The sequence below is a fragment of the Ammospiza nelsoni genome, chromosome 7 (genome assembly GCF_027579445.1).
Source record: "Ammospiza nelsoni isolate bAmmNel1 chromosome 7, bAmmNel1.pri, whole genome shotgun sequence".
NCBI classification, from domain to species: domain Eukaryota; kingdom Metazoa; phylum Chordata; class Aves; order Passeriformes; family Passerellidae; genus Ammospiza; species Ammospiza nelsoni.
The window spans coordinates 15,740,143-15,767,671 of NC_080639.1; the positions used below are offsets into that span (position 1 = coordinate 15,740,143).

General features: G+C 37.9%; 1 protein-coding gene across 3 annotated transcripts in view; it reads right to left on the minus strand.

The window, feature by feature from the left end:
- NBEAL1 (neurobeachin like 1) overlaps positions 1 to 27,529 on the minus strand; it is a 78,100-nt gene that overhangs the window by 26,259 nt on the left and 24,312 nt on the right. The window contains exons 7-34 of one of the 3 annotated variants that reach the window (XM_059475778.1): positions 26,359 to 26,444; positions 24,516 to 24,822; positions 23,205 to 23,311; positions 21,085 to 21,171; positions 19,562 to 19,645; positions 17,959 to 18,057; positions 17,277 to 17,857; positions 16,578 to 16,710; positions 15,893 to 16,012; positions 14,426 to 14,729; positions 13,427 to 13,512; positions 13,027 to 13,116; positions 11,383 to 11,551; positions 10,268 to 10,401; positions 9,720 to 9,879; positions 9,521 to 9,623; positions 8,658 to 8,814; positions 8,014 to 8,172; positions 7,504 to 7,663; positions 7,138 to 7,226; positions 5,753 to 6,334; positions 4,999 to 5,174; positions 4,491 to 4,644; positions 3,136 to 3,264; positions 2,517 to 2,822; positions 2,257 to 2,406; positions 1,200 to 1,357; positions 614 to 738 (exon numbers count right to left, since the gene is read on the minus strand). In XM_059475778.1, the coding sequence (XP_059331761.1) occupies positions 614 to 738; positions 1,200 to 1,357; positions 2,257 to 2,406; positions 2,517 to 2,822; positions 3,136 to 3,264; positions 4,491 to 4,644; positions 4,999 to 5,174; positions 5,753 to 6,334; positions 7,138 to 7,226; positions 7,504 to 7,663; positions 8,014 to 8,172; positions 8,658 to 8,814; positions 9,521 to 9,623; positions 9,720 to 9,879; positions 10,268 to 10,401; positions 11,383 to 11,551; positions 13,027 to 13,116; positions 13,427 to 13,512; positions 14,426 to 14,729; positions 15,893 to 16,012; positions 16,578 to 16,710; positions 17,277 to 17,857; positions 17,959 to 18,057; positions 19,562 to 19,645; positions 21,085 to 21,171; positions 23,205 to 23,311; positions 24,516 to 24,822; positions 26,359 to 26,444 (4,995 nt within the window). Of the gene's footprint in view, positions 1 to 613; positions 739 to 1,199; positions 1,358 to 2,256; positions 2,407 to 2,516; positions 2,823 to 3,135; positions 3,265 to 4,490; positions 4,645 to 4,998; positions 5,175 to 5,752; positions 6,335 to 7,137; positions 7,227 to 7,503; positions 7,664 to 8,013; positions 8,173 to 8,657; positions 8,818 to 9,520; positions 9,624 to 9,719; positions 9,880 to 10,267; positions 10,402 to 11,382; positions 11,552 to 13,026; positions 13,117 to 13,426; positions 13,513 to 14,425; positions 14,730 to 15,892; positions 16,013 to 16,577; positions 16,711 to 17,276; positions 17,858 to 17,958; positions 18,058 to 19,561; positions 19,646 to 21,084; positions 21,172 to 23,204; positions 23,312 to 24,515; positions 24,823 to 26,358; positions 26,445 to 27,529 lie in introns of all 3 variants that reach the window. The other 2 variants (XM_059475781.1, XM_059475780.1) reach the window with 2 other exon arrangements.

Below are 27,529 nucleotides of genomic sequence, written 5' to 3' on the forward strand. Positions count from 1 at the left end.
AATTCTGATGTAGAAATAAAATACAATACAATAAAATATTTTGCAATGTTTTTCCAGACATTGCTAAAGCATGCAGATTTAGTAGAAATGCACTGCATTTGTTTTTTGGTTACGTGGGTTTACAAGAGTGTTTTGTGGAGGTTTTTTTGCTTGAGCCTTGATATCCAATACATCAAACTTAACAGTTACACCTAACTCAGCTGTTTGGCACACTTCTGAAGCAAAGCACTTCCAATCTACACATTTTAGCCAAAAATTCTAAAAGACTTTGAACAAACACTGCTTACTGTGATCTTTTTGTTTCTTTCTTGAAGAAATAATCTCATACAAGAAAGTTGTATGACTTCTTATTTTAAAACAAAGGAGTTGACTTTTATTTATTGCTCAACAAAACCCCACATTTCAATGAACCAGGGCAAAAGAATTCTACTCAGTAGGAAAATGTTGTATAAGGTCAAAGAATCACTCTCATAATATAGATTTTACTACAGATGAAATAAAGAAAAATCAAGATTTAAGTACATAAGAATATACTGCTTATTAAACACAAAGAGGAAAGTGAGTATCTTTCCTTGGTAAGAACTCAAGTGAGATAGCAAATACAACTTTATACCTAAATTATCTCTCAGGTCACTAGCATCCTGATGAGAGTTGAAGTTGTAATTCTGCACTAGTTTTAGTCTCATACGTGAAAAATTTTCCACATTTGAAAGTTTCCAGTGAACAGGACGCTGTTTCCTAGGAAAACAAGAAAATTCATTTAAAAATCTGAATAAAGACCTACAGGAAAGAACTGATTACAAAAGAGTGCATATTTAGAAAAATACTGGTCATTAACTTGTACATTGTAAAAAATAAAAGATTAAAATGCAGTTTATTGCTTTTGTTTCACATTGCAGTGCTGACCATCACTCTTTATTTTGTAAACAGTATTTATTTTCACAGAATTAGCAAGGTTGGAAGAGATGCTCAAGAGCATTAAGTCCAACTGACAAACTACCATCACTGCAATCACCCCAAAATTACTTTCTGATAAGAACATTTCCTGGCACGACTGGAGGCATTTCCCTTGTCCTGTCACTCAAGACTGTACACCTCAAGCACGATTACTGCAGTCAATCTGACCTGGTTTTAACCACACGAAACAGTGAACAAATCCCTTTTAAGTATGATACCTAGTTTAGGAAGCCCAGTCTCACCTTTCAGCCCAAGGCCCACGCTCAGAGAACAAGTACAGCTGGGCTGCTCTCCACTGCCTCAGCGTGGCTGTGTGCTGGCTGCTCAGCTGTCTGAGCATGCTGTTGTAGCGCAGGTTCTCCTGCCGAGCCTTCCTGCTGAACGGCTCCACAAAGTGCTCCTGAAACACCAGTGCAAATAGATCCAGCACTCAGTTACCTCTGACCTTGGAAAACAGCTTCCCAAGAATTCTCAGAAAACAAGAAGTGGAAAAAGTTTAGCGATAAAACATTCCGAAATTTTAAGGTAATAAAATACTTAGGAGAGAAATTTTTAAAAGCTTAGACCTAGAAGAAATAGTGCCAGACTTTAAAGATGTGAAGAAAGCATTATCAGTGCTGAATCCACCATAAAGTAATTTTTCATCATCAGAAAAACAGTCAGTATTAGAAACCCTACTATAATAGGTAGGATTTTTCCTAAATTCTGGCATTCTTGAATGTGACTTGCATTGCATTTTTCCTTTAGCTATTTGAATAAAATAGACCTACAAGTTTTGTTATTAAAAAAGCAAAGAGATATATAACTTCACTACGGTATTGCCTGTAATTACCTGTTAACTCTAATGCTAAAACTCAATCTGGACCTTATACAGGAAAGCAATTTTTCCACATTAAAGAAGAATCATTCACTGTTGCAAATGCTTTAACTGTATTGAAATAGGGTTTAAAAAAATAACCCAAAAACCAGCTCATAATGGAAATCAGGTTTTAATAATTCAAAACACAAATCAAAGAGGATGCAGCTTATGGGTGAGCATATTTCTACCTTGCTGATGAAAAGGAAGGCTACTGTACTGACATGACTTTGATTGCATGTAAGACTGTTAATAGACAGAGCAGAATTAGTAAGTATATCCTAGAAGGGCATATAGTTCCACTGCCCATCAAATCTTAATTAAATTAACCTGTTTACAGTTACTTCAACTGGATCATCCTGAAATTCGTTTTCTCCATCTTTTAGAAGGCAGCTCTCAAGAGAGTTCTTTTAAGAGAATCTCACACTCACTGAAAACCTTACCTGAAATTTAAGCTTACTTTCTCCTCTTTCCCGGTCTCGCTTGTGCATGTTCACCATAAAAGCTTCATAACAATCTTTCCAATAAAGTGCCATTTGCTCATTATCATGTCTGAATGAATTCTCTTCATATTGCTTCATATTTGGAATAATCTGGTTCCATCAAAACAAAATAAAAAGTACCATGTGATTTCTGAATGGGTTCCTCTGCTTTCATGGCTGAAAAGAGAGAGGAAATGATGCAAAAAGAATTTACTACTTACATATTTGTCAATATAAACTTGCCACTCATCAGATCTGCAGTATTCTTGAAAGTCCTCAAAGAAAGATGGGCTGCCATTGGTAGGAGGCAGTGAAGGAAGGTGCAGGTTCATAAAGAGAAGTTCATAAACCTTGGATACCAATGTCCGAACAAGGGGAATCAAAAACGAGTATGTTTCTGTCTTCTCTTCAATTGACCTACTCAAAATGCCTTCCAACTTCCCCAGGAGGTAGCATGCCTCAGGCTGGCTCTCAATTACTTTGGTCTGAAGGAGGGTGTTTAGTTTGGCTGCTGCCATAGCACAGACCTACAAAAACAAACAGCAAAAAATGAATGTGATCTCCCTTGAGCACCCATCTTTTTCCTGCCACTCTTGCCTGCATATTCCCATCCTCAATCAGAAGCCCTCTACCTCTTCCTTGTGCTCCACAGGTGCACACTGACAGGACTGCAGAGTAAACCTGCAAAAGCTAAGAGCCAATAAAACATCTTCCCAAGAGAAGGATGAGGGACTGCCACAGGTCTGCTCTCTGGTGTGAGCAGCACTCCCAAAAATCACAACAGTTACATCAAATGTGCCCTTAAAACTCAAGCACCACTTGCAAGAATTTGCAACAAACCTGTAAGTTGTCTTGTGCAATAAATCCAAGGAGCAGCTGGACTTGGACCTGTGAAAGCCTAATTGACTCTAAGCCAGCAGAGTACCAGACTGACAGACTATCCATGAGAGTCACTAGTTCTTCCAAGAGCTATTACAGAAACAGAAAATAAGCATAACATTAAAATAAATAAAATAAACTGGAATAAAAGTAACAATAGTTACTCTAGATGGAGACATAGTAATTTCAAAGAGCTGAAGAAGAGGCTGTGTTTATTTGTAACTTAACCAAACCCAGAAAATCATCCAAGAACACTGCAGTTAAACCAGTAATTTAAAGAAATTCCTGACAACAAAAAACTACCTAGCCCAGTATGTTAAGTCAAGTATTTCCCCTAAATAAAGTGTATATATCTATATATCTATATATATATATAGATATATATATATCTGTGTGTGTGTGTGTGTGTGTACAGGGAGTGAGAGTATATATATGCTTATTGCTTTTCCTATAAATTAACTCCAGTAAATGCCATATCCTTAGAAAATTTAGAAGACCCCACTTTAGGAGGCACTTCCTTCTGTTGGTATTTAGATAGCAAAAGTGACACAAGCCTTGTGAAAGGTGGGTACTCCCAAGGCAAATGGCATATTTCACTATCCAGATGTGTTTGTTTAAAACTAATACACCTTGATATACTCTCTAACACAGCATTGGAATTGTGTGTTAATGGCTCTTGACATTTTACTTTTTTCCTAAAGAAAGTAGTCTTACAAAATATTTTTAAAGGATTTCTAGAGAAACAATGATGGTTTCCAGATAATCTCTCTTTTTTTGCTTAGAAAAACTGAAAAGCAATGACAACTCAGACTGTGAAGGAAGCATGACCAGTGCCAGAGATTACATAAATGCTGAGATATAATTTATCTGTTGAAACTACAATATGGGTCAAAACCCAGAAGTGACATTTCCCAACTTGCAACCAAAAGCAGAGTTTCAGCTGGTCTTTCATTCAGGACGCTCAGAGAGTCATAAATGCTAATAAACAGTGCAAAATCTGCTTAGGCTACAACTGCTGCTATTCCACTAGCTTTTACATTTTCCAAATATTTCTCCAGTCTGAAGAAACCTGGATTCTCAGTAATGAGTACTACTTACATGCCTACTTAATTTGCATAATTTACTATATTCCCTGTGGTAAATATTCACATTTTTTATTCATGAAGGGGCACTCTAATCCATTCTACTATAAATCCTTACTCTGTAATATCTATGGTTTAATATGACTAGAAGGGTGACAGTATCCAAACCAACAACTTTCTTGTTACCATTTCAGCCCATATACAGCCCATACTTCCATTATGCAGTTACTGTACCTTTTCTGTCCATAAATTTGAATTAATTAGTCCTTCTGCCTGCAGGAAACCTTGTACAATTAGCAAGAGCTTGAAGGCATTTTCAGCATGTGTAGGGAGAGCTTTTGAATCTCTGTTATCAGTGACTGACCATTCTAACATCTTCTCCAGCAAGCTGCATGGAAAACAAAATCCCCAAGTAAGTATTACATGTTCTGAGTGTAAGTGGCTTTAAAAAAAATCCAATTAAGTATTTAATTGAATCTCTTAGTCTGCAGTTACATAACTGCCATCTTCTTGATAAGCCAATGAGATAAAAGCGATTGAGAGACTCATGAAAACAGTGATAGTTTTAAAACCTTCTGGCCCCAAGACCCACCTCCTAAACAGGTCCAGGAATATATTTCTGACATTATGTGAAGAGACAGCAGAGAAAAGTACATCTTGTTGGGAACCATCCACCCCTTCCCAGCTTCACTCATGCCCCTCACTTCTGTTTATCCTCAGAAGGGATGAACTGCACACTCACTTGAGTTTTATTTCATCAGAAGGCCGCAGCAACTCGTTAGACATCCCCAGTTTGGTGAGAGCAGAGAACACCTGTCCTCTCTCAATCCAAGCATCATCATCAGATTTTTCAATACCTTTCCACATTATACACAGTAGGATGTCTGTGAGTAACTGTATGAGTTCATTATCACTCCCCTACAAAAGAAGTGAAATATTTAAAGCCCTTCTAGTATAGAAAACCTTCAAAACATTTCTTATTCATCACAGCCCTTATGCTTTCATGTTTCAACATTTGAAACTCTGCAGTCTTCAAATGGACTCTAAATTCCAATTGAAAAGCTCAGGAAAACACAAATATAAGAGACTGTAGCTTGCTTCTATGATGTAAAACAAGCTGCCTTTTAGCCACCCTAGATTTTTTCACAGCAAGTCTGCTGCACACCTCCTCTGGATGATAAAGGATGTTTAAATATAGAGGGAGTAGAGTTTGCAGGGATTTTTTGCGGTTTCTTGTGGTTGGGAGGTCGGCCTTATTTATTTGCTTTTTTGTTCTTTTTTTTTTTTTAAACACCAAAGCTACCCCAAGTGGACACTCAAAAAAAAAGACACATTACAAAAGGAAGTACTCCTATTCACTATAAAAGAGCCATTTTGTTCACTTTCCTGTTGGATGATAGGAGGGACAAAAAAAAGTAATAATGATTCATTAGGGAGATTGAAAGAACAAAATGAAATTTTCAGGAGTTGGAGAAACCAGTCCCATAGTTACTTACTCCTTGGTTTTCAAAGAGAGAAAGCTCAGCAGCGAAGCCCACATCATTTGTAACACCCAGCTCTCTGTCAGGCTGCCCAGAGAAGGGCTTTGTGCTCTCTGTGGGTGAGGGAGTGCTGGGCTGGCTGTCTGTCATCTGATTCCCAACATCAGCCAGTTCATAAGAGTCAACACTGGACAAATCCAAACTCAAATGTGAAGGATTACTGTGCCACAGCCCTTCTCGGGCCTCCGAACCGAAAGACATCTCTGCTGTGGATGCATCTTCCAGTGGCATTACAGAGAAATGGGCAGGGGCATCCAGGGAGTTGCTGTCTTCTAAACTCCACTGATCAAAGAGACCATTAACTGATGCAAAGCTGCCAGCTTTATCTCTCTCTGTTTTATCAGCTTGATGTTTCTGTAGCTCTTCAGTAGGAGGCTTTTTATCCTCTTCCCTGGAGGAATCAGTCCTGTTCTCCTTAAAGCCAATCCGGACATCTGAGTTCTCCTTCAGGAACAGTCTAACCAAAGTGTCCTGCCAGCCCAGCTGCTGAGAGATCTGTTGTGCTGCATCCAATTGGGAATGCAAAAGGTGCAAAATCTAAGGAACAGAAGATATCCCATATCTACACATTAATTTTAGCTTGTAACTGCATCCATCTGGCTTTTCAGTTAAACATTTTACAATCTTTAAATTTCTTTACTTTTCTTACAACCTTATATAAAGAGTCATAATCAGCTAATAATAAGCAAACCAGCCACAAAGTAATTTTTTCTCATTAAAAAAATATTGTTGATAAAAAAGAAAAAAAGTAAAACATTCTCAAGAGAAAAGCTATAAAACCATATTGGTAAGTTGCCATATTTTAGCAACTCTTCTGCAACAATTCCTCCAAAAGCCAGTTATCTCAATAAATAATTCCATTCCCCCATAGTCTAAAAAAAAATTCTCTAATAGAAAATATGCTTGATTAGGAACTATTAATAAAATTACAGTATTAATAGCTTATTAATAGCATACATTATAGTTTCACTTCTTCATTTTGGGAAACCTTAACAGACTATATGATGTCTCACAGCTACCATTCAGTACTAATTCCAGTGATACAAGCTTTGAGAAAACTCAGTAATTCAAGGAGCCTACTACCTCAAACCTGTAGAAATTACAAGCTATTTGAGAACCAGGATAGAGGCTTCACTTTTTGTTTTTGGCTTTTTGAAGTACTTGAGTACACAAAATACAACAGTAAGTGACAGATGGGTCTAATTTTTAAAATAAATCATTGCTAAAAAACCAGTAACAACAAATACTGCCACTGTATTTTAAAGAAATAATTTAGTTATTACAATGTACAGTTCATTGGTTTGAAGGACAGTACTCCAGTTCTAAAGAAGACAACTAACCTTTCTACAGATAATCACTCTCATGTTTATATCTGATCTATGAGCCAGATACACTACAGCTAGGAGATCTTTATAATTCACAGCAGGATCTGTAGGGAAGAAAGAAAAAAGCTACCATAAGCAATATCACACAAGAGAATGTAACAAATAAATATTTATAAATCGCCTTGGAAGTTATGACTGCATCCAAGGATAGTAAAAGGAACAAACTTCAGGGAACTAAGAAAATGTCAGCTGAGACTAATGGGAACTTTGAACAGAACAGCTCTACAAGCAACACCTCTGGCTCTCCTCAACAAAAACCAGGGATGCAGGCCTCTGAGCAGCAGAAGAGTACTAATGTCAGATATAGCCCTTGCCAATTACCTGCATAGAGAACTTGGTTAAGAAGGTTTTTAATAAGAGAAACAGTAACATGGGATTCATTCAGGAGGAGTCCCAGCCCAGAGTACCCCACTTCTCTGAGCCTCATCCGGTGCTTGCTCCGCTCATAAACTTTGGTACATTTCAGCATCTCTTCCACAATCTGTAAGGAAAAGTAGACACAAATGCAAATTGAGCACAGAAAAGCAATCTTATCTTTCAAACTTGTGTATACTATAACATGCTGGTCCACAATTTTTAAAATTTATTTGACAAACTAACTAAAACAACATGGAGAGATTTTTAAAGATTCCAACACTTTATTTTAACAGAACACATTCCTTTGTGACAACGCCATCTAGCTAACATAAGAGAAAAGAAAAAAGCAAACTTGGATGATCAGTATCTTTGTAATTACATACACTTCTGCCAGACCAAAGGAAATGCTCAAATTGATTTGAACAAATTTATGCTCAATTGATTAATTTAGGAACATATCATTCAATTAATTACCTTGAACACAAGTTCTCTAAGCCTGTCAGAGTATCTTTGATGCAATAACAGAGCATAAAGAATATCAGCATTCCCTGGTTCAAAGAGCAATAAAAAAAGCTGGTCTGGGGTTGGACTGGAATGAAGTAGGCTGAAGAGAACATCCAGAATTCCACAGAGCTACAAAATGAAGACAAGAAAATTAATACCCAGTTCATTTAGATTTCATGCTTTGTTTTAGGAAAATTTTCTTGGTTTTTAAGTTTTACCTTTGCTGGTTAATAGACATTCTGTGGCTCAGTATTAGTGCATTTAAACAACTTGTAATACATTTTCTTCTCTCTATAGAATACCTTATCTCATTAAGCACAGACACAAAGCAAGATCAAGTGCTGCTGATGCCATGAAACAGAAACTGTCATCCCAACTCCAGGTAGGTTGAAAACCAATTCATTTGGTTTTTTAAAGTAAGATAACTTTTCTAATGGCACATCCTGATCTTACCTACATCTAAACAGAACCACACATCAGCTAATACTTTGCTTGTGGTCATTTTCTTCTTCGTTCACCCTTCTTTTAAGTACACAAGGCAAGATTTCTAAATGCCAAGATGCCAAACCAAATCATGTCCAGTTCAAACCGTTAATTTATGCCATGTTGCATACCTGCTCCTCGTCACTGGTGGCAGCTATGTATCCTACAATGCTCTGAATTTCTTCATGTGTTCCACCTTTGCTCAGGAAATATTTGATCAGTCCATACAGGGATGTCCGTATTGTCCTCAGGTCATCAGGAGCCAAATCACCATCTTTACAGCCAGTCCTGCTTGCCAACAGACCAAAAAGACAACGTAAGGAAGCTCTTCTTGGCTCATTAATAGCAATTTGATGGTGCCAGTTTGGTAATTTTTCATCTACCCAGGTATCGTGCACAAGCGTTCAATTTTTACTGAACTCAAGCAACTGAACAGAAATAATCAGACCAGGCTTTGTAAGTCTATCAAAGCTCTGAAATGCAGACTTGTACTGATCTGGATACAGGTCAGCATTGCAGGTTCCCACCTCCCACAGGAAACAGCAAAGTCAAAGTCACTTGCCAATCTTCCTCAAACACATAATTATATTCATAAGCAGCTAAAAATCATCAGCACTGAAAGGTTAAAATTTTAAATTTCTAAAGAAGTCTTACTTCGAAATTTTACAAGCATTTAAAAAAACTTAAAATGCCAAACCTTTTATAATGGTAATGATCTATGACTTAATTTGCATTGTTTAACTACAATTTTGTAGTTTTAATTACTTCGACAGGCACTCCTAGTGTCACTGACAAACTTTACATAATCTTAGCATAAAAATTCAAGGCAAGGCAAAGTAGTAAATCAAATGGGAAAAAAAATTAATGCAATTTTGTAAACAAAATCAACCAACAAAATCCAACCTGCAGTTTTATTTATTGATTTTAGAATGATGGCAAAAAACTCCAAGAGCCACACAAAATAAATGAGGAGTCAGAAGCAGAAAACTCATACCCATAATAAATCCTGAGTGTGTCTAGAAGAAACTGCACACCATACTTCTTTCTGAAGAGCCTTCTACTGTCCTTGATGATTGTAGAAAGATACTGTATATGTCCTACAACATAAAGGTTTCTTTTAGAACCAAAACAAAGATTTGTGTCATGTGAAGAGTCCTGTGCCTTCTCACAGCTGCCTGAGGCCAAGAGCTCACCAATTCTGAAGGGAAAGTCACCGCTGTTCCAGATGCTGAAGTCAAAAAGCAAGTGGTGATACATCTGTTGCAAAAGCTGCATGTTCTTCTCTACCGAGACTTGTTCTATCAGCAACTGTACAGCCATCAGGACATTCACATCCATTAAGATGCTTGGCACCTTGCAAAATAACAACAGGTGTCAGCACTCAAAATACTGACTGTCCTAATAAAATTTTATTTTAAAAAATGGAAGTTTAAGTTTCTTTTATCTTCTACAGCAATGTCTGCTCCATTAAAGCAATAAAATAAACACAAAAGTAGTCTAATTTGGATAACCAAACAACACAATATCTATATCAAAAAACCAGAACATTACAGAAAATGAAACATTGTATTTCACTTTGCAGATAAATACCAACTTCTCACACCTTTTTGCTTTTAGAAACACAAGAAATAAAATTCTTACTAAGGAGGCCTTTAAAGACAGTGGCAATCTGGCTATGCTTCAAAATCAGAACCTCATCCACAAAATTCATTACTAAATGATGTTTCTCAAGTTTGCTCACCTTCTGTAACAAGGCTCCTAGGGTGGCAACTCCATGGGAGTGAATGAGATTTTCTTGATTAACATGATGTCCCTGAATAAAGTGTTTTATCATCAAGATGAAAGTTGCAACTATGTTCTTCTCCAGGCGTGCTTCTGCAGAACAGAACAACAGTAGCAAAAGTCTTATGGTTTATCATTGGATCACTGCATAAAAATAGAGGGGAAAAAGTAAAATTAACTGTTTATATTCCCCACTACTTCCTGAACTTCTCAGCTCCTGCTCCTCAGCTGTAGCCTGTCTTTAGATTTTTTCCTGCGCAGAATCATAGCCATTCCACGCCTCTCCAGAGCAAAGTGATCCCAGTCCTGACTTCAGTTGCTTCATCCATGACTGTAGGTTACAAACTTCTTTGTTACAATCTTTTGCAAATGCTGTTATTTTCCCTCTGTAGCTGCAAACTGACACTTCCTAGCCATGGTATGCAAAAAATTAGAGATAGAGAAGACCTATTTTTTTCACTCTTCCCCATCATTTCATCTGTATAAAAGAGTAGTGTTCTGTCTTGCAAGGTTTGCTTTCTCAGTAGTTTTTGTTAAGGTCAAAGTTAATTCTCAATATTAGCAAAGCTTTAAAAAAATCTATTCTTAAACATGTGACTATGTGTGGAAGAGGCAGGAGCCTGAATATTTCATTAAGAAAATATAAGTTTGGCTAAAGGCTAAATAGTGCAGTTCTGATGCTGCTGTTCCCACATGCCTGTGTGACCCAGCTCTCAAGCTGTAGGAAAGCTTCTCCTGTTGATATTAGTAAGTTTTACATCAAACAATTTCTCAAAATAATCAGAATAGAAATTAAAACAATGTCATACCTTGGCACCTCTAACAGTAAATCATGAAAAGAAAAATAATGCTATTAAATATATCTATACTTGAAATATGTTATATTATTTTTTATATAGTGCTGAACTCCTGGTATTCAGTATCCATGTCAGGTATCTAGAAACAGAAAGAGCCTTTCAGCTTTACACAGATGCTCTGGAAAATTCAGCACATAATAAACAGACTTCTGTCATTCAAAAAAGGACTTGTAAAATCAAGCTCAAAAATAAAGTCACTTCAGCTTCACTTTCCTACCTGATGCCTTTGGGGATGAAAAGACAACCCAGTCACCCTCTACAGGAGTTACAAGTTCTGGAGGCAGAGCTTCTCCTTCAGACTTCTCAGGCATCTGTGCACCAAGAAAGCTGATCTGCTCCAGCAATGGAAACAGCACATTCATCCCACCAATACAGTTGATCATATCCTGAATCAAAAGAAAAGGCAGGATAAACATCACCATAAATAAAAACCCTTCCATTATAACAAAAATTTACTCTGCATACAAGAGTACTCACAAACCAATCAGAATGTCTCACAGGCCACTTACACATGGGCCACCCTGTCAGCTCTTGTTCTGAAAGTACATTTTGTACATTTCCTTCCTCCTCCCCCCATATAAACACTGAAAACTGAAGGACACAAAATCTGCTAAATATATTTAAAAACCAGAAAAAACATCTCTGTGATTTCTAAGTTACTTGCAGCAAGGAGTAAGAGAAGACTATAAGATTGTACACATCTCTGTTTTAATCATCTTCATGTAACATTTCAACTTCAGGCAATTAAATAATACAATTTTTTTTAAATAACTCTACACATACATCAATTCTAAGCCTCTCCTTAAAATTCAAGTCTCCTAAGTCCCCTTTTTCCCCCTTCTTCTCACAAGTGGAGATAGCACAAGACAGTCCCTGGAGGTGCTTAAGGACAGACTGGATTTGGCACTTAGTGCCACAGTCTGGTTAACAAGATGGTGTTTGGTCACAGGTTGGACTTGATGACCTCAGAGGATGTTTCCAATTTAATTGATTCTGGATTCTGTTGTTCAAACAATGCTTCTTGTGGTAAGGTATAATATATTCCAAATACAAGATTTCTAGAAGTGATTCACAACCACTTCAAATCATTTCAAAATCAGGGTTTTAGCAAGCTAGTCAGAGACACCCGCTCATTTCCCCAGCTTGGTCCAGAGACAAATACTGTGGAGCCCATTAATGGGCAAACAGAACAAATCAAAGTATTTTAGAACTATTCACATCACAGCAAATTAACTAATGAGTGTCTGAATTTTCTTAACATTAGTGTCAGCAAGTGGCTGTAGAGATATGCCCAGTGGGCATACAGTGAGATACATGCACACTGGATATGTAGTGTGTAGCTCCAACAATATTTCCTTATTAATCAGTTTGCCAGTACACTCAATTGTTCACAGTTCTTGGAAAAAAAGGCAGATCTTATTTATAGTGCATATATTTTCCTCAAGATGAATAAACGTGGTACTCTATTGACAAGTCCCAAGTGTTAACCAAACCCTAGTAATCTTCATCTAACTCAAAGTTTATGACAAAGAAAACCATGACAGAATTCCCTAGAGATGACAAAATGCTCTTGATACGCAACATGCATTCAACATTATTATGAAGAATTGTCAGCTACCACAAAATATCTTCATGTACTGTGACAGTAAAAGCAGTGGCACTCATAAGTTCTCAATAAATGTAATGTAAAGGCAACACTACTCCACCTACAGCATTAGCTTATGAATTCTCAGTATAAAAACAAGGTGTATCTGTTAAATATAATTTGCATTATGATAATAACTTCCAGCATTCCAAAAGTTAGATGAACAGAGCCACTGTCAGTTTTACATCAGGTTCTGCCTCTTTACAACACATTTACCTTGATGTCCCAATTCACTACTTTGTTTCCAGTTAGTCTTCCATGTAAAAGATTTGCAGACAGGTCAAGGCAAATTGGGTTTCTGCAGGCCTGTTAAACAAATAAAGAAGACATGATGTCATCAAGCATCTACAGATGCTTGAACACAAGATTTTCTGCCAATGTGTTGATTTTAAAGTATTTAAACAGCATGAAACCCTTCGAATATAACATATGCCATTTTAGATTTGACATTCTCTATTGTACCAGATAATTCCATCCTTTTGCCAAACCTACTATGTCTGCACAAGACTACAGTTTAAGCTCTCACTGCTCCTTATCTTCCCATAAAAGCCACACTGCAAATACTGAAAGCAATGCACACTGTGTAGTCAAACAGAAATTATGTCCTGTTTCATACCTTTGGTGTATAATGAAGCAGCACCTTACTGGGGAGGTCTGCTACTTCAGCTTCTTGAGACTTCCATGGAGTTAAACAGTTTGGACCTATTAAAAAAAGGTATATAAAATAACATATTTTAAGAGTCCAGTGGTTAATAATGTTGCCCTTTACAAATGTTATAATACCAAATATGTAGGAAGAACAAATGGGACAGTCTGAACCGTATCTATTTCAGACATGCTTCGAAGTAGAGTTTCTATGACTTAAATCATTCGTTTCAGAAGGTATGCTTAAAAATGAACACATTCTACATGAAATGCTAAACTGCACAAAGAAGAGGTGTTTTTATACCTTCAAGCAGCTCTCATGTTTGTCTGTACAAACACCTATCTCATATTTGTCACTAATCTCTGTCATCAAGCCTAAACGCCCACAAAATTAGCAAGCTTCAAGATAGTTTTGTTTAGCAATACAAAATATTTCCTTTAAATGATGTAAGTGTTTTAATGCAAATCTATAACAACCTTGAGTTATTATGCAACTTAATACCTTTCACACTTTGAACTGTACAACATAGCTTTCAGAGTATTTTCTTCAACATGATCACTTAATTATTTATTCTTATGGGAAAATCCTCAAGCATATATCACCTTTAAGTGGCCTAACAAATAAGGGCAGTACTTTCAAAGAGTCTCAACTGTAAACACATGTAGGCAAAGGGTAGCAAAAATTCAGAAATTTACAAGTGAAATTATTACCTAATGTTTTAATTTTGCAGGTCTGCTCATATGATAAACAGATGAGCTTAAGCAAATACAACATTTTAAAATCAAACCTCATAACATACTTATTAAATGTTACACTTATTTGCTTTAAAGCCCTCTCACTTAGGTCAGCTCTGCAGTTCTTCTGGATTGTAAGTTCTTCATTATGTGTCTGTGTAGAGCAAAGCTTAATGGGGTCTTGTTCATAACTCATTCCTTTTACTTTGCTAAAACCAGAACAATCACCACTTACCTGCTAAATATAAAGCTTTCACCTGAGAAGGTTGCAGGGCTTCATGAAAGACAATAACTGATCCAAGTTGGCCCTCCAAAGATGTTGGACACCCCCATTCACTGTCCTGAGTCCCTGCTGAGATCATTTTGGTGATGAACTCTGGTTTTCCAAGCACCCCACCCCAAGCTCCTGGAGCGAGAATGCCCCCAAGGGACGTCCGGTGGGGCATGACTGGGGAGGAAAAAGGGGGATCTGGTATCTGAGAGGGAGGAGGAGTTGTTGTTCTTTGACCAGCTGAACCAATGCAGCAAGAAGTGAAAGACTGGAGAGTCATACATGGAAGAAAGAAAACAAAACAAATACTGTAAATCTACGCTTGAATCTGAAGACTGCATGCAGCAAATCTGAACTAAATAAATGAAACCCCAAACAACAAGTTCTACCAAGCCTTGAAGAGCAAGCAATCCATCACAGTAGGCCAAAAATCAGAGCATATATTTCTCATAATAGGAGAGAACACCCTTTTTCCAACTAAGAGCAATTTGGTTACCTCAAGTGCTGCATGACCTCTGGCAGGAGCACAGCAGGAAGGACAGTGCTCCTGATACCCTCTGTAAACACTCCTCTTCTGCATTATATTCCAAAATACTTGCCCAGAATGTCTGCTACTGCACATATCTCATATCAGTTAGTCCATTCAAACAGATGCTCTCATGGTAAAATTACCTGCCCTACTTCTAATTACATTGAGATTTATAATGTTTATTCTACAGATGGGCCAAAACCCAGGGTTTTATCTTGAAATGAAAACTACACTTTCTCTCACTTTTAAGTAAGTTTTATATTGATTGTACCATTACAGCATGCAAGTTAATTGTTTTCTCAGCATACTTAACAAAATATCAAAATAGAACTTAGAAAAGAGGGAAGAATGTTGGGTATTATAGCCCAGTTTAATATACATTTGTTTCCCAAAAGGAATGAACAAAGCTTACAGAGGAAATTAAACATGACATACATTCATTTTGATTGGTAGTGTATTGCTAAATGTGTATACATCTAAAATGGTTAGATTAACTGCACATAAAGTGCTTATTCAGTTACTAAAGGAATAGGGAATAGCATATTAAGGAAACACTCAAAAAAACCCCAGTAAAAATACATGAAGATAACGGGGAATATTCCCCATTGAGTACTGTTACACCAATCCTACCGGTAGAGCTGCCAGTTATTATGATGTCATCATAAATTATGTCAATATGCTCAGGCAATTATTTTGAGGATAACCCCACTACTTAATGTCACCTAGTAGACTTTTTTGTTTTTAAACAGAGATGACTAAACAAAAATTACTTAATGGTTAGTTATACTCCAAAAGGATAATTCTGGACAGTATCCATGGCTGAACATTACTAGCAGCAGCCTGTAGAATCACTGCTGTATGAGAGCTCATCCCACCAGGCAATGGTTCAGAAGGGAACTTACTTCATTCATAGCAGGAAATCGAAGTGGGGCAGAGACCTTCTGCTGTCCATTGACATAGATATACACGAGGCTCTGACCAAAGGGCCTCTTTCCAGGCACGTGGACAATAGTTATGTTGTGCTGGTTAAGCAATAAAAAATAATTAAGTCATTATTAAGAGCAGTGAAATTACTATATGAAGCTATTTAACTTTATGTCTACTAAGCTGGTGAGGAAAGCACGTAAGAAAGTAAATCCAAAGCACCAAAAAGAATATAACAAGAACATCTGCTGATTCTCTTTCAAAGGAGTGAATGTAATGTTTACATATAAACAGGTTTTGGAAGAGAAAGATACAGCTCTTTCATGGTAATGCACATCAGTTCTTAAGTATAGGAATAGAAAAGGGTAATGCAGAGACAGCACCACAGCCATTTATGCCTGTTTTAATTTAATATCAAAACCTCTAATGCTGCAAAAAACTTAATCAACAAAAATGCCTAACATACATGCATAAGTTAGCTCAATCAACAACTAATCTATTTGAAAATTGCTTGTATTATTTGAGATTAAAACTGCTCTTATGCAATGAATTACTGCAATATTATAAAACAGACTATTTGTTAAATGATCAAAAAACCATAATTTTGACTTCTGAGCTAACAATACTGTCCTAAACAAAATGTTTGTCAGTATCAAATCTTACCCAGAGAGAGTCAAAAAAACAATGGTCAGGCAGCATCACTGTTGCATATTCCCTCTTTGTGCACACTGCAACCACCAATACCCCTGAGCACGTAATAAAGGCTTCAAACCCCATACCACTTCCTGTAAAAAAGCTACAAGATACACACAATCAAGGACTTGCTTCATCAAAACTACCTCCTAACAATACACTCATTAAGAAGAAAATCCACTCAAGTTGTTTGGTGGTGGTGCAATATTTACTATGTGACTGTTACTTATCTTATTAAAAGAAAAAAAAAAGACCAAAAAGACATTTTGTTTGCTTCTATTAGTACCTAAGAAGTAAAATTACATCAAGAAGCATTCATGTTAATATGCACTATTTAAGCAGCATGAAGGTGCCTTCTCACTTGTGCACTTATACAAATGCAGAGTTCATTACATTTGCAACAAACTGTGTGAAAGCTTATCCTGGTGAACCTTCCCGCAATTTGGAGTTATGGATGTTGAAACTGCAGATGACAAGACATTACAACAGAGGAACTATACTAAAGTTCTGTAACAGAACTTGGCTGTGTTGACAGCTGAAAGCTCTCCCTTTCCCAGAGCAGCATTAAGTATTGCCTTTGATGAAGATAAGCAGAAGCAGCACGTGCCACGGTACCAAACGCCACAGGGCACAGATGGCCCAGCCCTGCAGGCTGTAGCATAACTGTACCTGTAGAGCTGCTTCCTCTTGCCGCTTTTGCCCATCGAGCCGGGCTCCACCCGGTCCTGGTCGAGGCAGAGCCAGGCGTTGAAGGAGAAGGCGGAGCCCGGCCACCTGTGGATGGCGGGCAGGGCGATGCCGGCCATGCTGTGGTGCAGGTTGAAGTACTGCAGGGCGCTGGCCAGGCCCTGCTTGCGCGCCATGGCCAGCAGCGCGCGCATCACCGGCACCACGTAGGGGTGTGCGCCCCGCGGCTCCTCCGGCCGCAGCAGCCGCACCAGCTGCAGCAGCTCTTCTGAGCCCATGGACTGGCTCCCCAAGGAGCCCAGCAGGGCAATCAGGTTCTCTGCACAGGTGCAGTGCAGCACCGAGTGGGAATTGAGGGTCTCGATGATGCGGATGACCATGTTTGCGTTGACGCACGTGGCACGGCTCTGCCTGTCAATGCAGCAGATTCGCCTCAACCAATTGGAGATGAAAATCTGCAGCTCGTGGGATTCTAGCTCTGGAAGCCACTGGATGAGCAGCAATAAGGGCTGGACATTACTAATGCCTAGTATCCCAACAGCCATGTGGTCACCTTCAACAGCCTGAAAAACAGCAGGGAACTCAGACATGAAACGCAATAAGACGGGGCCAGAAGTACTGTTGAAAGATGAAAGACTTCTGCTTCAAAGCAAGCACAGCTCACCATATTCATGAGTTCCTCCAGCAATTCCCGTGACGGCTGACCCAGTGATTTCAGTACCTCATATATGTGTGCATACCCAATCCTCTCCTTGAAGACCTCCTGAGGATAAAAATTCCCATCTCACTAACAAGTAAAATGGACAAAAACTGCTTGTCTACTGCAGCAGGTAGACAAGCAACTCTTAATTTTTACTTAGTTTAATGCAATATTGGACACATAATAATTAGAATGCAATAATTACAAGTTAGAAATCTATTTTTGATAACCTGTTCAATCTACTGTCTCTAGAATGCTGCAGATGAGAAGCATTTCACTGTAGCACACAGATAAATAACAGCTCAAAGTTGTATTTTATTAATTACCTATAAAGAATATAACTACTTTGGTATAACCCAAATGTTAATAATATCACAATGAATAAAGAGCTTAGTTTTTCATCTTTTTAGTGCAAACTATAGCTTGAAATGTTTGCACTGAAACACAGAAATATTCAAATATTAATCTTTCAGTAAAAAACTTTCCTAGAGCAGATTAAAAACCACCTATCCTAAAAACTTTAAAAAATTAGAGAAGTGTTCCACAGAAGTTTTCCTGAAAACTAACGATTTTACAAGAAAAAAAATCAACCAGCAAAGCTCAAATGGTAGTATCCATTTATGGTTCAATTATTAAACAGCTAATTCATCATATGGAATGGATACTCTTCTTCTGGCTCTAGTTTGTGTTGAAATGACTTTTTTAAAAGAATAAATCTTTTAGCAGAAGTGAGGTGATTACTTAGGTAAACATGAAAAGAAAAAATACACATATTGCAGTAGAAGTACAATTGAAAACTCTGACTCTCTGTGAATTCCAGGTAGGCCCCATCTCCAATACACAACTCTTCCCAGGCTTTCCAGAGTCAGTGGAGAAATAAACACCTTCAGTAAAGCTCTGGAGGAGCATAATAGATCCTATTGTCTCTCCCTTAGGCTGTACTGCAAAAGTAGCAAAAAAATAAATGATTCCCACTCCTCCTTCATCCTCCACTGGACAGTCACATCCCTTTACCTGTGCCAAGTCCAGGGAATCATTCAGCCAAGGGTAGAATTTAATTAACTCAGCAACCCAGGAATAAATATACTGTTTTCCCATGGGCTCTGCTTCCAGGCAGAATCACAAACTAACCACAACCTATCCATTTACCAAATCACAAGAATAACTACCAGGGAAGGGCACAGGGCAATAGCATGACCACCATCTGGACAACAATACTGTCTTGGCTTGCTTTAAAGCCTTATAAAACTACAACACAAACAGCTGCCTGAAAATTCCTCTAAATACCCACTAAGTCTACCCCATATATCCATGAGACAAGTAACAATGTCCTTTCTTTACAAAGGTTCCAACTGCCAGCATACTCAGATCTTCCAGTTTTGGTAGAAAGATGACTCAGTGTTCAGCCATTAGACACATATAAAGGGATAAGAAATGCTAATCAGCTATTCCTATCTGGCATGAATGTGTGAGCACAATCTGCTCATCTCCATTAGCAAGATCCATCAAGGTACAACTGGAAAAAGACGAAGAAGCTGCAAACAGCCCTGTGCATAGACTCTGTTACCTTTGCAGCTGGAGACTTGTGCATTACTGCTGTAAGGGCTTGAATGGTTGACACTGCCAAGGAGTCCAGGTGTCCCTGAAACACCTGAAAGGAGCAGGTACAGAAGTCATGTAACACATGCAAAGACAGTTCAGCTCCAACATCTGCGCTGTGCCCTCCTGCCAGGAGGGAAACCAAGATTTTGCTAACATGCTTCAAAAATCATCTCCCCACCAGCCAAAATTTCAAACCCCACAGCCTACAAGGAGTTACATCACAGTAGACAACTAACCACAGACTTCAAGAGGAGAGAAGCATTCGCAACACAAACCGCACCTCAAATATTCTGATGGACAAACAAGTTTTCCTCATGCGTCTAATGGACAACCTCAAGAGGGAGGGAGGAAAACAATTAGATTTTTCTTGCAGTGTGTGTGCTGCTGGAAAATCAGCATCTGCAGTTCATATCAAGTGACTTATTCTCCATCCAAGGCCCTGCAAACCAATGCAGCACAGACACATCCCCAAAATCTAAGAGAAGTCACACCAGCACAGTTAGGTGGCTGCCTCACCCATAGCTTCACTGCATTGATTCAACACCTCTCTCTCCAATTTAAGTAACCTTTTGAGTTTTTTTCCTGTAATTCTTGTTTATATTGATATTTCTATGATGGTTTTAAGAACAAAAATGTTGGAGCACTCTTTTGCATCCATCAATAAACCTAATTAGCAACACTGTACAAACAAATTTACTGTTACATCATCTCTGAAATATATGTGCACCTCAGACATATTTTGAAAGTGAAATGTCAAGAATTAAGTGAAATGCCAAGATTATTAGATGTGACAAAACATTTACATATGGTTAAAGCATTGTGCTGTGTCCAAAAAAGCCAAAGCTATTAGTTAAAAATCACAATTTGTAAATAACCATTCCTTGTATTCAGCTTTTTTTTACATTTTTAATCAGAACAAATAATTCTACTATAAAATTTATATAAAAGTTGGCATTTGTAACTTCCCACAGTATTTGGGAAAAGTGAAGCAACAGGCTATTCCTACCTCCCTGATTCAGCCTGTCCATTGTTTTGTGAACATCTGTTCTTGATGACAAGCTAAGAACCAGGACACCAAACACAACCATTGAGATTTCACAAACAAGGCCCCAGAATCCAAAACACCACAGTGCTGAGACAAAGAGCAAAAAAGAGGAAAAGGAGGGGAAAAAGAATCACCATCAGGTTGAGAAAATTAATTTGGATCTCATTCATGTGCTTCACCTTTTCCTTAAAAGAAGCATAACTGATGTTCATTCTATTGCCAGTATCTGCAGTTTGAAGCAGATGAATAAAACATAGGCTGAATTCAATCTGTTATTCAGAAAAATTATTTTCCAGTGACAGGAAATGCTGATCTCTGCAGCATCAGAAGTTCATCTTGCTGCAGAAGGCTTAAGGAGGATGGTTAAGGTGAAGCACAGGAGTCAATTTTCCTGTGATTGTGTCTTGACTTCAACTGAAGCAAAATACAGTTTAGGTAGGTACCTGGTCCTCATTCATTTCTGTCAGTAATTTGTTCGTAAGGTCTTTCTCACTCTTGTCTGCCACTTTATTGTTAGCATTTAAAAACAGCTGTTAGAAACAGAGACAAGAATAATGGAAATAATTGCATTAAACAGTTACCTGCAGCCAAATCTGTGGAGGCTGCCTTATATTTGTATTTCACATACAAAAACAAAAATGGGGAAAAAATACTGATGATTACATTGTATTTTTGCAAAAGAGTAATTACTTTAAAAAAAAAAGGAAAGAAAATATGTAATCACTGAGACAAAGAGAGATTTATCTGGAATTTGTACTCATCTCTGGCTTAGCAACTGTGATTTCATTCACAATAAGCAACATGACAGAGTTCTAAGAAATTTACTTGTAAGAAATACAGACAAGAGTGGGGCATTAACAAGGAAATGAATACAAACGTTTCATCATTTTCCACTTATGTTTCAGCCTAGGTGAAAGCTGAAGATACCTAGACAGACTATGTTCATCTTCAAACAGCACAGCAGCAGAATTTCTGGGGCACACAATCTTTGGGACAGGAAGAAGGGCAAAATATCTCTGCCATCATCCTAAGAAGCAGACAGGTTGCAAGTAGCTTCAAATCAAACATAGACCTATACTGCATCTTCAGCTAGGGAACTGCTCTGTGTTCAGTAGCTAAATTCCTAGTCAGTACCTGAATTTGACAGCTTCAAACTCACCCAAATTCATAATCAATTGCAGACAATTTGTGTGCCAAATTTAGCTGTAATACAATCAGGACTAAGATTTACCTCCTTCTGTTTTAAGATTCTATTGAGGTATTAAAAAACCCCAAAAAACTCTGATCAAAATGTTTTAAAAGTTGCTTTAAAAAATATAAACCCTTTCCTTCAGTGGGTAAAACCTAAGCATTTCTTTTCCCACACACAGACACACACACACATTTTGCTCCATTTATCTGCTAGCTCAGTCTCCCTGAAGAGGAACAACCTGAGAAATCAACTTCCATAAATTTGGCTAAAACAAAGGACAACACTGAAGATATTACTTTGACTTACATAGGTGTGAAAGCACATTGTTAGAAACACTTTGAAAGGTACATCACAGTCAAGAGCACTCAACAATGCAGAGTAACTATAATATGTCTCAGAGGACTATAACATTAGCAAGAATAAGAACATTAAACAAATGCAAACGGAGACAATGAAAAAATAAAGATTTAATCAAACTTTTGGTATGAGTTGCTTCATTTCTCATAAGGCATGTGAAAAGGAAAAATAGATTTCTTTTTACAATGTCTACAAGGTCTTAATTTTTCCATTTAAAAGCTGTTAAAAAACCACATTTTTTTCTTTTCATCAGACATACTGTTAGAGGTCATTTTGCTTTGCTCAAAGTCTGACCTCTGAGATAGTTAAACAGATGAGAAAAGATTCAGCACTGACAAATTAGATTGTTAAATGACTCTCAGTACTGAATAAGCACCTCCTGAAACCTCTAAATTACAGTCCCTCTTTATGGATATCACTGGCAAAAAGTGACATCCAGATCATCAAAACTTAACCAAGCAGTTTTGAAAAGCTTTTGTGCAGATCTCTAACCCTAAAGCATAGCTAAGGAAAGACAGTTGCCTATGAGCCTTAAAACCAGCAAACAAAGAAAAAAAAAGGATTTACATCTCAGAAGATTGTAATACTGCAAATTATTAGGAAGTATGAGTAGAAATACAGCTTTAAACACCCCAAGTTCTTTGGGATATCTAGAGCAGAATATAAGAGAAACAAAACAAAATAACAAAATCCCACAATAAAAAGCCAAATAAAAAGGCAGGTGGGATTGATTTTTTTAATCAGACATACTGTTAAGAGATTACTGTGCTTAGCTCAAAGTCTGACATCTGAGAGATTGTAATAGGTAGGAAAAGATTCAGCAGTAATTCAAAGATTGTAACTCAAAGATTGTAATTCAAAGATTTTAGAGACTGAGCAGGGTCTGCAAAGGTATTTTGCTCAGGACTCAAAGTATTCATTGCTTTAACCACAAGGCAGATGAGACACCTCCACCTCATTAGTAATAATACAAGGCAGGGTTTGTTAAAAATATGCTGATAAGGGAACACTTACCTTGCAGTTCTGCAAGAGTCGAATGAGATGCTCAAAGCAGTTACTGTTAAGGAAAATTGCCTGCAGAACAGGCCTATCTGTGCAGTCTAACATGGCTGTGATGGTATCTATAAAATTAAAATAGAACTGGCATCAAAGACAAAACACATCCCAAATCCATCAAGCATTTTTTCCTGCCCATTTTACAATACACATCAGGAAAAAATTATACAAATTATATTATCTGCACTTTTGATCAAGAATGATATGCGTTTTAAGAACAAATAACTAGGCCTAAAGCTAAACATTTTGACACAGTAAAGACTACCACAGACTAATATTATGGAGAAATTTTACCAAATGAATATCTTTGATTGCTTTGGGGCTCTGTTTCAAGTAATTTCCAATAGTGAGTACATAAGCAGCATCACCTTTTCTTTACAGCACATGAATGTTTCTTTCCTCAACAAGTAATTACTCTGCATTCTACAGCAGACTTATAGTGTAAGCATTCTCCATGGCCACAGTACTATTCCTCAGTTGTCTTGGAAGTATGGGAAAAGAAACACCTTTATTCCCCATGCTGAACATCAAAATGGAAAAAACTCAAAGCCCTGAATTCTAACACAAAAACTTATACCCAACTCTTTCAGACTATTACTGATGGCCAATGTTTACAGTAATGCCATTTGAAAATCAAACTATCACAAAACAACACCACATAGCTATTTTATTACAGAACAATTTTATTCTGTAATTACTAAGGTTCTGATAAGCTTCACTTCTTGTCTAGCAATGTTTTTCTCTTTTAATGGAGACTCTCAGCCTATGAACCTTGACACTGGTTAAATGGCAGCAATCTGACATGGTTTCTTCTGGTTTTTTTGTTACTAAATTGTGGAAGAGGTTTTACAGCGACTTCTGTGAGCCAGAGAGAAGTCTGATAAGAGGATCCATGTTTACCCCTGAAAGAATTTTCTACCAAGGTCACTGACATAGAAATCAAGAAAGAGAGAAGGATAAATAAGAGAAACCTACAACTGCCTATTCCAATAAGCTCTCTGTTTGTCTTTCCTGACCTATGAGTAAAGTGTAAACTTATGAGCTTTGTAAGAATGTATAAATAGCATGCATGCTGTATTAAAACCAGGTTTGAAGCCTCCTGAAAGTGGAGCATTGCTTTGTTTTGTGATCCTCTCAACTACCACAGTAAATAATTAAAACAAGAAATATCCAAGAAGATATGTTAGAAATTTTTCAATTGCTTAGCCAAGTCAATATTTTTTGCTTCAGAGTTATTGTCAGAAATATTGAAAGGAACTGTGTACTCACTCAGCATTTGGATCTGCAGTGCTATGAACCTGCTCTCCCACTGCCTGCATCGCCTTGGATTAGGTAAGGCTGAATGGTCTGAGTTAAGCAACTTGAAATAGTTCTCCAATATTGTACTTGTCTCCACCTGGCGCTGGTCAGAACTGCTGGTGAGGAGGATATGGACAACTTCTGTCAGGCACTTCAGAGTCAGCTCTGCCTTCCTGCTCACTTCCTCAGGGTTTCTGTCATCCCAGTTGTCACAGTCTGCTAAAACACGCATCAAGACTTCCATGGTGGCAGGCGATACTGCTTGAAGAGCATTCCTCTGAAACCCATAAAGGCAAAAAAAAATTAAGAAAAATAAATTTAGAAGAACTTAAACCTCTTCAAACCAGCTGTGTCTACTTGAGTTATCTGAACCATGCAATATGCATTACTCCATCTACTAATGCTGTGTAGTTAAATAACTAAGAAACATTCTATTTGGATTATGCTGATGGCTACAGATGAAATGCATCCCATCTTGTTCACTTAAATGTCTCTTTTTCAAAGGGAATGCTTATATAGAAAAGGAAATACAATTTAAATCTGTGTTACAACATTCTTATAAATGAGCCCTGATAAACTGCTAATTTGAGGCAAACCTTCACCTGAGTTTTCATTTTAGATTATGAGATTCATGACACTTTAGAACGTGTGGTAAGAACACACTCATCAGCAAATGTTTGCCTGGGCCCTGAATGCATTTTCCTCACCTTTCTTCCTGGGGGCCTGACTGCCTAGGCTCAGGGACAGGAGCCTGAGCTTGTGGTGAGCTTTGAGAAGCCCTGTCAGGGATTCTTTTTCCCCTGTAGGGAGCTGAATTCAAGTTTTGGCTCTCAACCCTTTATGGTTTGATCTACACTGCAGCCACGGCCATGCCTGTGTCGTGTCTTGAACCTGACCCACTGACTTGACTGCAGCTTGACCTCGGCCCTGCCTCATGGCTGTGGATGGGGCTGGCAGCCACTGGCCTCTTGACTGACCCTAGTTACCACCAGCAGAGCAAACCCTTACTCTGATCTGCTGACCAGACCTCCTGGCTTCACTTTAGGCTTCATCACCACAGCCTTGTCTAGTGGGCTGGGTTGGGCTGGTCCATCCTGGCTCCAGCCAGCACAGCTGCTCCCATCACTGGGTGCAGCGAGATTGCACCCTTTGCTGGTCAGGAAGCTGCTCCTGGCCATCCTGCTCAGACTCCACTTGCCTTCCATGATGGAGCAGAGCCTGGCTTTGCAGCTCCCTGGAAACCTTTAAAAACCCTCTCTTGGAGATCACCAGAAGTAGCAGCTGCTTGTGACCAGACTATGTAGGACTTTACAGGAGCCAGGTGAGAAAGTGGATGTTGGCTTTGCTGCTGATGAATACCCTCATTTCCTTATGTTCTTTCAAACACTTTAAACAGCTTCCAAGCTGTAATGCCTTCCAAGCTGTAATGCTCCATGCATCCTACTGAAAACAGCTTACTTTCAGCACGGGGAAGTAAGATAGATCAATTTCATGCATATGAACACAAAACTTCCGTCTGTGCAGGTGGAAATTCCTAATTTAGTTATGCACATTTTTTCTTAAAGATTACAGTAAATTCATATGAACATGTAGTTGTTCTAAACAGCAAACTTCTATGGTTACTTGAAATTGGGACCCAGCTTTTAGCATTTAGGTATTATTGCCCAGAATGATCCCAAAGTTGCTAAGACAAAAATAATTAATCATGGATAATAAATTCTTCTCATTGACAAGTTATGGAGTATTTAAAAATCTTAAAAAAAGAACAAGCATTTGGAGGTTTCAGCAGCTGAAAAGTTCAAAGTATCCTTACCTGACCACCAGCCACAATAGCTCCAAAGAGATGCAGCAGGCAACATTTTAGGCTTTCCTTGAGATGTTCACTTTCTTGAAAGCATTCTGATTAAATAAAAAGGAGATTTTTCTCAAAAAAAACCCACCAACAAATAATAAAAAATCCCTCCTCTATTCCCTGTTATCATACAAATTAAAAAAAAAAAAATCAACAGTATTATCTCCACTTTGTTTTATATAACTCAGACACAAACACATCAATTCCAGCATAATCAAAGCAACACAACATTACCACATTTATCAGGAATTCACAGGGCCATACCTTCAGTTTGCATAAACTTCCCATGCCAGCTGACAGAACTATAGACACACAACTTTTGCTCTCAATTTGTAATGTAAAAATGAGCCCATTTTGTCCATATTAATGAGAAAGAGAAGGACATTCTAACAAACAACCAGTTATCAAGCATGATAAAGTTCAGAGAAATTTTGGCATGAAAAGTCTGATGCCATATGCAGTGCAGGTAGCTCAAAAAAACAGTCTCTGAGCTTCCTGACTTTAAGGCAGATTGTCAGAGAATCCTGTGCAGATCTGTAACCTTTCTAGCAGCAACTTCTTTAATGACAACTATCTTGCATCTCTTCTCTTGCCATATCTGATGGAAATTAGTCCCAGACAGCCTCAGTGTCTCTTCTTAGCAATAAATATAACCTGGATATTGTTGTTATAGCAATAACTCCAGACATAACACCGCAGCAAGAAACTACAAAGGATTATTTATGGAAATGCCACGTATTGGAAAGTAAGATTATATATAATATAGTATATTACATATATTGAGCCTGTTTTAAAAGAAGATTGCAAAGCCATTTTTCCAATCTGTTCTCCAAACAGAACCAAGCTTACTTAGATGATCCCACTGTTAGTGAGCTAGTAGCACCACTCCTTGACTTATAGCCTCTGGATCTTTACAGAAATACAGACAAATTGAAAAGAGCAGTACCTAGCAAATTGTGAATAAATCATTAGGCTGGGTAGACTAAAACCACTCCCCCTCAAATTAGTCCTGGCATGGCAGGATGCTTAAGGCACATGCTCAGAAATTTCTTACTCTGTCCTTACTGCCAGGTGGCCAACAAGCAGAGGAGTATCTGCTGGCTGATGAGCACACTTTTAGCTCAGTCACATG